This window comes from Lygodium microphyllum, chromosome 29, assembly GCF_053477565.2.
Source record: "Lygodium microphyllum isolate KBCC chromosome 29, Lygodium_microphyllum_v1.1.10, whole genome shotgun sequence".
In the NCBI taxonomy this organism is placed as follows: Eukaryota; Viridiplantae; Streptophyta; class Polypodiopsida; order Schizaeales; family Lygodiaceae; genus Lygodium; species Lygodium microphyllum.
In genome coordinates this window covers 19,830,267-19,841,793 of record NC_141163.1, presented here as the reverse complement: position 1 = coordinate 19,841,793, position 11,527 = coordinate 19,830,267, and the positions used below count along the sequence as shown (strand labels likewise).

General features: G+C 44.0%; 1 protein-coding gene across 6 annotated transcripts in view; it reads left to right on the top strand.

The window, feature by feature from the left end:
- The first annotated feature begins 653 nt into the window (after window positions 1-653).
- Window positions 654-11,527, top strand: part of LOC148010428 (uncharacterized) — a 67,299-nt gene continuing 56,425 nt past the window's right edge. For 5 of the 6 annotated variants that reach the window (XR_015689576.1, XR_015689575.1, XR_015689573.1 and 2 more), the window contains exons 1-4: window positions 654-1,336; window positions 1,743-1,862; window positions 2,804-3,049; window positions 5,429-5,536. Coding sequence is in view for 1 of the 6 variants with exons in the window: in XM_087672104.1 (XP_087528230.1) it covers window positions 755-1,336; window positions 1,743-1,862; window positions 2,804-3,049; window positions 5,429-5,536 (1,056 nt within the window). In the remaining 5 variants the exon portion in view is untranslated. The remainder of the gene's footprint in view (window positions 1,337-1,742; window positions 1,863-2,803; window positions 3,050-5,428; window positions 5,537-11,527) is intronic. The other variant, XR_015689577.1, reaches the window with a different exon arrangement.

Below are 11,527 nucleotides of genomic sequence, written 5' to 3'. Positions count from 1 at the left end.
TTACCTAATGTACATCCATAGTGTTAATTCATTAATATGTGATTTGAGGGTTTAATTTGGGAAGTGTCTAGTGGACAGGTGGTGGGTCATGGGTGGTGTGTAAACATTTGTAGACAGATGGTGGTTGGACAATTATTGGCTAGAAAAAGTGTCAATCGGCCAGTATGTAAGTAGATAGCGAACAAGTGTCTATGCCCACCAAAACTGAGATAACGAACAAGTGCCTATGCCCATCGCAATTGAGTGCATATTGGGCGAGCAATATGGGTGGGTAACCAACCTTACATGGCCCACCATGTATAATTGCCGATTGTAGTTCCGAAATACAATTATTTTGGGAACACCTAGAATGAATAATTTGGCCAGCATGTAAGGAGATGGGGAACGTGTCTATGCCCACCACAACTGAGATAGCAAACAAGGGCCTGTGCCCACCGCAAGTGAGTGCATACTAGGACTCAGGAGAGCAAGACGGGTCAGTAAGCGGCCTTACATGGCCCACCACGTATGATTGACGATTGGAGACTGGAGTTCCGAAATACAATTATTTTGGGAACGCCTAGAACGTACGTCGACGAGGATTTCATGCAGTGGTAACATTCCCCGCGAAAATGGGAGCCAAGGACCAAGATGCGGAACCTTTGGGATCACGATTCAAAAAATTCAGAGGCAAGCTGAAAGGCCACACACGAAAATTGCAGGCTTGGCCCGAGTCCCGACACACACGACACGAGAGTCAGTCAGCCAGTCAGCCATGGCTCATCATCATCATCATCACTCCGTCGACGACAAGAAGGAACCCCCTCATCACCACTCCGTCGATGACGACTCCCTCTCCACAGCACGTGCTTCTGCCGTCTCTCTGGCTTCCTCCCCCCATTCCTCCTCCTCCTCCTCCTCCTCCTCCAACAAGAAAAGCCCCACCTCCCCCCGCAATGCCTGCGTCGCCGCCCCCGGAAAGCCCGGCAGCCACCGCCGCAGACTCGTGCTCATCAACCCCCCTTCTGCATTCCATCCGGACATCCACCCCCCTTCCCTAGTCAGAGTGCAGCGTGCCCTCCACTGCCACAATAGAGGGACCCAGTCAGGTCTGCGCGATCGACTGCCGCCCCACATCGCCTTGCGCTCTCGATTCCGCGACGAGCAGGGGCGGTTCATCCTGGAGGGAAGCTCAGGAGGACACTACGTTGGGGATGTAGTTGGAGGCCTGCCTCATGGTCATGGACAGCATTATATTCCGCTCTCTTCCCTTAAGAAAATGCACTTGCTCTATGATGGACAGTGGGCTTATGGTAGCAAGACAGGAAAGGGCATCATATTTTACACTAATGGCGAGGTAATTGGACTCATTCAAGTCCACAAGGACTAAATCCATGACAATTTACAGTGGCGAAGAATCCACACAATTCATGTATCCACATAAGTAGCGCTATTCTCATTCTACGAGGTTAGTGAGGTGGCGGATTCAATGTGATCAGATGTTTCACAGAAAGCGTGTTTCCTTACATGGATTAGCAAGACATATTGATTATCTCTATCTTAGGGTCAAAAGCTGTTGGCATGTAGGGACAGTCATGTTTGTGCAAAGGCTTCAGCACATCAAACACATTTGCACCTAATTGGTGAAAAAGGCTCTTCGTGTGTGCCATGCCACTGTAGTTTGATTAAATGAGCTGCTAGACAGAAAGTGTCTAAGAGGATGGTCTTAATTAATGCTTATGCTTTCTCATCGTGTACGTTAGGAATACAGAGGAGAACTGCGCAGTAATCAACGTTGGGGCTGTGGCTGGATGAGGTACCAGGATGGTTCGTTCTATGTTGGTGACTGGTCAAGAGGCCGAAGACATGGCATTGGTTTCCATGTACGCTATCTCCTTGTCTACCAATCTCATTCTGGGCCTGCATGAAGTCTTAGGCAGTCCAGAAAAAAATGGCACGAGAATTACACTAAACACCTACTTGGCCATAAGTTTTGGGCATTTGTTAGGACTTTTTTTTCTAGGTTACATGTACCTTAATGCATTTATGAAGTCACGAATACATACTCATGCATGAAAATATGCATTCTAGCTTCTCTTCTGCAATATCATCAATTAAAATCTTGGCTTTGTACTAAATATAATCAGGTCATCTTACAAGTCTATTTTTTGAAGTATGAACTGAATTCACAGCTGAACCAGCAAATGCTATCATGCTTTTGCTCCTAGTCTTATTTTGTGAAGTACGAACTGTATTCACAGTTGAACCAGGAAATGCTATTATGCTTTTGCTCCTAGTCTTATAGCCTTCAACTTAAGGCAGGCATGTGACTCGATTATCGGGATCATTTTCATGGTTGCTGTTCCTCGTTGTATACATCAGAATTGTTATGTAGTAGCTTCTCAGATATTGCTTGCAGGCTTAGAATCATTACACATGGAAATCCATATTCAGTGGGGATTTCCTGGGGATTTTTTGTGGTGAAGTGCCTGTAGAGTTTCTTTAATCACTGTATCTGCCTGAGGGATGAAGTATATAATTACAGATGTTTGCAAACTGACCTCATCAAGTGGTCTATTTTGTGTCTTGTCTTCCATCATGTCTTATTGTCATCTTCTGGTGTGCATAATGGTTTCAGATACTAAAATGCCAAATTCTTCAAAATAAATCAGAATGTTTCAACTCTGCCTTGCCAAAATGTGGCATGTGCTGGTTTCATGTCAAAGCGTTGTAATCTTCTGTGCTCAATGGATTATGGGCATGATACTAACATACATCACTGACCTGAACCTTTGTGACTTGTCATGTTGTGGCCTTCTACCAGTTATATAAGAATGGGGACTGTTTCCATGGATCATTTTGCAAGGATTCACAAGATGGATGGGGTACTTTTTATTGGCATTCCATAAGACGCAAGTTTGAAGGAGAATGGGTAGTAAATCAGCCCTACAGTGGTTATTACTCCCATATTGATACAGAAGATTTCAACCTCATCCAGAAAAGGCTTCTAGAATTATGCCCTCAAGCCTTATCTTGCCTCTTGCATGAAACAGTTTCACAAGATAGAAAGGTAATCACTTCTTACAAAGACGTGGTCTGAATTTTACAATGTAAAGTCCACAAGATCTATGAGACTAAAGACATGACAGTGCTTGTAGTTACTATGTCTAATAACAGAAAGTGAAAAAGAACAAGTAAAAAACATAGAGGCTCAGAACAAGAATAACCGTAGTAAAGGCCTTTTGGTTAGTGATGGGCTTTTTCAATGGCTAGTAAAGTGTGCCCAATGTTAGGTGCAGTTGCTGCCGCATCTATCTGGAGTGGAACGTAGGCCACTGAGCACTACATGCCTCAAGGAATCTGCACCTCCTAAGCACTAATACTTGATTCCGAGAAAATGAAGTAAAAAGTACACCCAAGAGGTGCCAAACACAAAGCATTCCTGCCCCCTCTTAAACACACTTTCCATGAGGGCTGCCTTTACAATGTTACATAGGCTACAAGTGGTATGGGACTTGAGAGTTGGCATAGACCAGAGCCAAGAGCACTCACTATGACACACCTCCCCAAGTAGCATACGTATTTCTTCCAAAACCAACCACTAATTCAGCTATTAGTGATAGTGGGTCAGCTCTTCCAAGTGACATATTTCAAACCTTGCTAATTTGATTGCTTCGACTGTTTTGATGTTTGCTCAAGAGCATCAGTAGCTTGACACACAACGCGGGGAAACTTCAGGAGCCTTATAATTTTAAAGGGTTCAAGGCGTATTCTCTTAGTTGTAAATAGACCATAAAGGTTTTTGTTTCTCCCTCGGAAAGTGGGCCACTCTGGAATTTACCTTTTTTCGTGGCTTGGCCTTTCTCTTTCATTCTGCATATGCCGGTCCTGGTTAAATCTATGGTCTTCATTGTTTTACATAATTGAGCTACTCTCAACTGCGCCTATCAATTAGTGCACTCTTCCTGCATTTGCTGCACCTGTGCTCAGGTCACCTATGACAAAGCATATTCAATAATAGGCAAAGATTTTGGAACTGCTTATCATCCTTTGCTTGTGTGCATCTCAAGGAGCTTGGTGCTGTCTACAGCAGTCAACTACAACTATTCCTCTCCTTTTCTAGATATTTTACATCAGCTTTGCTATTTTTGTAGTCATTTAAGCTCTTTTAATTTCAAATTTTTTGCATCATTTTGATGCGTTTACTAATGATGCACATTAGTGTGTGCATTTACTTGATCAATTCTCACTTTTACTTCATCTAGTACACAATCCGACTTCCATTTGTTATGCACTACTGGAGTTGACGAGTCCTTAATTCTCAATATTGAATGCTCATTATCTCTCAGGTGTCTTGAGCATTACTTTCATCTAGTGAGTCTGTCCAGGCTTCCTTTTCCATCAGGCAAGCCTGAATTTATATGTTTCAGAATCTGGGATTCTGGACGTCTGTTATGGAATGTCAACTTGGTTAAGGCAGAGCTATTAGCTAACTACCAGATTTATTGAGAATTTCGGTAGCGTTCTGCCCAACTTCTTGATTAAGAAATGCGAGGGGTTGTCTCTTTCCTGTGAGGGGATGGGCCTGTTTATCTTAAGGCCTTGTTCTTGTGTCTCTACTGTACTTATCTATTCCTTCAATCCATGTGTTAATGATCAAGTCTGATTCATAGTTATAATTACCTATCATGGAAATCCTTGCCATGTCTCATTTGACTATTTATATTAGTTTTAGCGTTAGTCATACATGTCTCTTTCCTGTGAGGGGATGGCCCTGTTTATCTTAAGGCCTTGTTCTTGTGTCTGTACTGTACATATCTATTCCTTCAATCCATGTGTTAATGATCAAGTCTGATTTATAGTTATAATTACCTATCATGGAAATCCTTGCCATGTCTCATCTGATTATTTACATTAGTTTTAGCATTAGTAATGCAAGTAGATGGCCATTGACACTAGCAGTAGCAATAGTTAAATTAGTGGCAGGCCATTGACATAAGTAGCAGCAATAGTCAAACGAGTAGGAAGAATCAGGAGAAAAAATCTTTCGGGCTACATATGGGAACAGAACCATGCCAAAAAGTGTCCCCATGGGTACCTAATCAGCCAACTTTGTGGGCCTTAAGCATGACCATAGATGGTGCCATTTGAATGGTCGTAAAGGTATTATGATATTTTCCATGGAAGGAGTTTTGGCATTCTGTACCTAAGTGTAGTAGTTGGAGGGCCATGCCCTTTCAGTAAAATTAGAATGTGATTCTCCCCAAAACAGCTGAAGTTCATGAAAACATTCATATAAATATCAATTGTTGACATTTATTTCACTTAATTTTTAATTGAACACATACAGGAATGGTGTTTAGAAAGGTTGACATTTTGCCTGGATTTTTCACCGAGTGCATGTAGAAATGGTTTCTACAAAAAGTTGATTGATTTGTTTGGTCTGTAGATGATGCACCTGCAATTACAACATCCAATCTTGACAATATTCAATGTCATATTGGAGCTACGTGCAATCAGAGCTGGTGACAATATATCAAAGCAGTTGTTTAAGACGGTAAAAAAGAGAAATCTTCGAGATTAATAGAAAAATTATGCATAGAATATTAATATGCTCATGATGTGTTAATCTCGTGGCACGTCCTCCTTATTGCTCAGTATCTTTTACCACAGATTGTGGTGCCAAATTTACACATACCATCATAGGAATAAGGGGGAGTTGAGAGATTGGTTTCAAAAGGAAGGAATGATTGCTGGCGTCTGCAAAATGGCATGTCAATGCATGTGGAGTTGGTCTATATTTCAGGCACTCCACAAAGTTTCAGAGTCAAGTAACACAGAACAACCAGTGAACAAAAAAGGGCGGTTATGGAAGTACACTATGCAGGCAGGCCTGCTCAAAACAGCCTGATCATCCTAAATATGAAAAAAAGAAACAAAACTGAAGTGGCTTGTGGAGGAGGAAACACTGGTACCTAGTAGTGAAAAGCCTGGTTGCTGCTTTATGCAAAGTGGAGGGTAAACTGATTGTCATGTGCTTTTTATCTCAGTTCGGGCAAAAATAAAGTCAGTCTCTTGTATGTTGTGGTCCACAGCATAAAAGTGGGAGGGACAGGTTCTCTTACGAAGGCTAATATATCATTGGGTTATGAAATTCAGTAAGGTCGAATGATATACCAGGACTATGTCTCATAGACTGGCCATAATTGAATTTTTATGTTTTCCAAGCTTGATATATAATCACATTATCATTGAAACTTATGGAAGGCGAGGTGATGTAATCTAGATTAGTGTTTGTATGAGGTGGGCCATGAGGAATTTTCAAATCTTTCCATTTCACATTCATCAATACATGAACTATATTTTGGCAGTCAGAGATTGGAAATGCCTTGTGGTGTTTATTAACCTGATCCTATCTAAAGCAAAATGTACATAAAGCCTAGCAATCACGTTAGTGAAATTTCAAGGCTTCATGAAACTCCAATAATTCTGCATGTGTTCCATTTGTAGATCTAGGTCAAGTTGTGAAGAAAACTGCTAGGGTTTGCATTGAGGACACACGGAGTGTACGATCACGGTAGAAACACAAAGAGACAGACACAAACATTGAGGGCAAAACTCAAACCCTAAACGCAAAACTCAAAACTCAAACCCTAAACACAAAACTCAAACACAAACAGAAGGGAGAGAGAGAACACAAATCTGAAGTGAATGAATGCTGTTAATGAATGTAAGAGTGTACAGTGTGCTCAAGGGCAGAGCAATGTCGGAGTGTGATGTCCATCGGAGATGGATCCCAAGTCTGTGACCACCAGTCGGAGTGTAGGAGTGCTGAATAGTGAATGGTAGCAGGCTGGTCACAAAAATGCAGCAGCTTGGAGGCTGGAAACTGGTAAATGCAGCAGTGTACCACTGATCGGAGGCTGGAAACTATGCATAGGTGCTGTAAATAGCAGGCCGAAATAGTGTCTAATGTGGCTGGCGATGACTGGATGATTAAATTGCAGCAGATGATGATGTCGCCAACAGCTGACGTTAGCATGGATAAAGGCCAACAACAGGAGCAAATACGGATGGAGTGGCAGCAGTCTTGAGGGCTGGATAGCCACGTGGAGGCTGATGGCTGAAATCTGCAAGTGGAGTGAGAAACCTGCACAGATGGTATAAGGCTGAATGGGGGCAGCCAATCTATTTATAGATGTGGAAGGGCGCCCCAAAAATTAGGGTTTTAACTGAACTCTCTCGAACCGCTCCCTGTTTGGGGGTTTTACTCTAAAAGAGCATTTTTTAGTGTGTTTTGGGGTTGTTTAAGAGGCTAATTAGTAAGTAATGCATGTTTTAGCTCGACACCCCCTCTCAGGCCCAAAACTGAGCCGAAAGGATAGGCCAACCACTGTGATGTTTATTGACCCCAAGGCGTTTCACCAAAGCAGCTAGGTCATCAGACAAAGGGTGTACGTCGGCTGCCCAGTGGCCTATCAAGACTACAGAGGCGATGGTTATCTTACCAAGGGAATCCAAGTAGGCACCTCAGAGAGAGGACAGGGCATTGGATAAAGGGTGTATATCGGTTGCCCCTGCCCAGTAGCCTACCAAGCTCTACAAAGGCGGATGGAACCACATGGAACTTTTTTTTTTGTTGAATAAGCGAGGTAAATTTTATGGGATGTGGCCGATTGAGTAATAGTGACCAAGAAGATAGGAGTAGGGAGGGTACATTCAACACATCACAAAACAAAACAAGCTAACCCATCCACTCAGGGTGTTGATGATGAGGAAAAATAGGTGACGAGGTATCCACGTGATGAAGGAGGATGTTGGTGTGGTGACATTTGCCGCCGGTGGAAACAGCTTAGGATCCGCTTAAGTGGTACTCTGCACAGTGAGATGTAAAGTATGCTACATGTTGAAGAATGCTCATGCAGCAGGTGCCACTTGAACAATGTCCCTCATGGGAAAATTGTTCACTTGTCCAAGTGCCCTAGTACAAAGATGATGAAATCATGCAATGCAAAGGGTAAGGTACAATAGGGGAGAGAAGCCGATGTCGAAGAAAAAGTGCTGAAGCCTGTAGAATACCAAGAAGGGTAGGAACCCCCTCTCAACCTTGATGTAGATGCCAAAGAAGGAAGAGGAGCTTGATGTCGGCCTTCGTATGGTGTCGAGAACCATAAGGAATGAAAGAAGATGAAGTGGATGAAACATCCCGCTAGAAAAGCAAGGTAGAAGTCACCGCCATGATAGCATCAAGAGAGATGTTGCATGGTTTGCCTCGGGAGGGAAAACCTCCATGCTGGAAGAAGAGCAAGCACTCCTAGGATGATGAAACCATGAAAGGAACGGTGCACATCCCCATGTCTCTAGCTTAGGTAGGACCAAAGCAATCTACAAGTTAGCCCTACAATGAAAGAAAAAACCCTGCAAAAGAGATGAGAATTTGCAAACACAGAGGTCAGTGGTGAGATGCTCCAAAGCAAAACATAACAGAAAGAAAATGTAACTTAAAATAAATGCAATGAATATGTATGTGTGCGAGTAGATGCAGTGGAAGGCAAAAGAATGGAAAAGCTAAGGACAATGAATCCTATGGGCCCGACTCTAAGAGTGTGAAAAATGAATGCTAGACTGACCTAGGGTATCCAAAAGGACCGAGAGACATGCTAGTCTAAGAAGGTGGCCACCATCGCGTACGTCAAGTAGCAAGGCTCTGCTAAGGGAACGCCTGATGAGGTGGAAAGGAAGGTGAGATAGATGCATGAATTGCAACGGGATTGGAACTTGTAGAACGATCAACTAGTCCCTTAGGGGTAGTAAATGAGATGGGCTACTGAGGCTGTACTTGAGCCATACGTCCAGCAGCAACAACGGGTGTTGAAGGAGCACATGAAGCAGGAGTGGAAGGCGTAGCCCCATTGGACCGTGCAGTTGCAACGGTCTGCTAAGGCTTTTTAGGTGGAAGACCTTGGGCCTTGGAGCAACACTCCTCGTCCACACGGCCTGCTCTCTGGCAGTGTGTGCAAAACCGGTTTTTCTTAGGGAGGTGCTGCCAGATAGGTTTAGATTCTTTGGTTACATTTGAGGAAGAGGAGTCACCCTTTGATTGGCTTGCCTTTGCATCTTGCGAGTTCTTGCCACTAGTGGTTTTCCCTCTCGAAGAAGAGGCAACCAACCTCTCTACTCTGAATAAGGCTGTGACGAGGATTTCTTGTGGACTTGATCATGCAGCCTCGGGTAACGCAAGAACTGGCACTCAAACTTGTAGATGGTTGGCAATCGAGGTTGGGAGATGATGTATTGAATGAAATTGAAGTACTTTTCGGGCAACTTATTCAAGAAGAATGTAACCCGATCGTCATTTGACTTTGGAGAGCCAGTAGTGGCGAACTCGGCAAGTAACCGCCTATTTTCAGCTAGCTTGACTTTCAGATCATCCCCTTCCTTAATAGAGAACTCTTGAAGCTCAAAGTCGAGATTGATGCGTTGAGTACGATCACGAGCCGCATAGCGGTCGAGAAGGTGACTCCAACGCTCTGACGCGAGCGGGAAGTGTTGCAACTGAGAGTGAAACTTAGGAAGCAATCCCTGCATCAGCTCAACATTGGCTATGGCATTGCGGACTCTCCATTGACGGATGTAATCAAGGTGAGCTAGTCGAGGGTCCGGCATAGGCTCTAGACCAATGACGAGGTCCCAAAGACCATGAGACTCAAGCACTTGTTGCATGAAATTAGACCAAGTGGTGAAATTTGACCCGTTAAAATGTGTCTTATCCGTGAAGGCATTCTTGGCCGTTGCGATAGGAGTGGTAGTGCTCGGAGATGGATAGTGTGAAAAAGTGTAGTGTGGGTAGGATGGGGGAGTGGAGTACACTTGGGAATGGGCCCCAAAGTGCCCACCAGGCATGCGGGTAGTGTGCAAGGTGGATCCATAGGTAGGGATGGGTGAACTAGGCATGGGCATGGTACCCACATGAGGAACCCAAGGAGGTGGGATGGGGATACGGGGAGTAGAAGATGGGAATCCTTGCGTAGGTGTAACCCAAGGAGAGCGTGAAGACGCACCATAAGCTGAGGATGGAAACCCTTGCATATGAGTGGTCATGGGAGATGTGAAGCTGGGGATAGTGAGGGGGATGCCCATCAGAGTCGACCCAGGAGTTATGGGTGTGCTCATTTGCTGAAAGGTGAGAGGCACTGTGTTAAAGGGTGGCATTCCCCCTAATGAAGTACCATGGTGCAAAGAGGTAGAGAATGGGGTGGAGAAGGAAAAGGTGCTAGGAGCGGAGATGGAAGATTCAACCCCTAGGGTGTGTGATGCAGATGTGGAGTGTAATCCAAGGTTTTGGAAAGATGATGAGAGTTGTGATATAGAAGAGGGTGGGATGGGATGGAAGTGAGAAGTGTGTGTGACATGCTCAAATGAAACAGAAGTTGTAGATGTACCTAGATTCCATCTGCTTCGTAAGCCCCCTCTATTAAAGTTCACATACGCAAAGTCATCCGGAACTTGTACCTCAAAAGAAGAAACATGCGAGGGTTTTGATTTATGCAACTCAAAAGGATTGTACAAACTTAACATTGGATCTGGTTGAGATGATGAAGATGGATTGCCAGACGTTCCGAATGCCGTATGTCGTGTATGATTGGAGAGGTGGTTAGCCTCACCAAGCGGTCCGAATGTGGTAGCAAAGCTTGTAGGAGAGGTGTAAACATCACTGTACTTGTTGTGATTAGTACTTCTCAAAGTCCTCCTCTGTCATGTTAGTGAAATTTGGAATAGGAGTAGAAAAAGAAAGTGAAGGTGAAAGTGGAGTGTTGTTCTCCTCACCGAGTCCATAATGCCATCTCAGGGCCTCCAGTGATGGAGAAGCTTGATAGGACATCATAGGAACTGGAGAAGGAGGTGTCTGGGACATTGTGATTCGGTTACGAGACTTCGAGAAGACCTATGAGAGGGTTGTTTGGGACTTCTGAGAGGGCATCATGGCACAACTAGGCTATACGTGACCTTGGCAGAGATTTGGACATCCATTATCCACTCACTTGTCAGCCATTGGGATAAGCTACAAGGCGAGTCTTGGGGCCATCAAGAGCTTGGACAGCAATTCATACTCACTTGGGTGGCCACAGCTAGTTTTTCTCGATGCAGGTGGGCAACCCTAGGTGGGGGTACATTCCGTCTCCATGGCTTCTTTCCCCCATACATCCAAACCCCCTTGAGAGGCTTGTATACATGATTGTTTTTTGATTTTGAGATCGCTCCAACTGGATTGTTGAGCACATTTAGCCAAATTTTTATTACGTGAAAAAAGGTGTTCAGTAAAGTTGACGTGGGGATAACATATGGAGCTGAGCTGAGGATAGCAGAAAAGGTGGCAACCAAGGTAGAGTACCCTGATTGGTGGAGGACAGGAAGAAAAAGCAAGATGGTGGTAGCCTCCTAAATGTAAAAGCAGGCAAACTTAGCAAAAGCATAAGCCATAAAAGCATGGAGATTCTTCATCATGGTTGATGCCATCAAAAGCATCTTATGATGTTCTTGGGAGTGA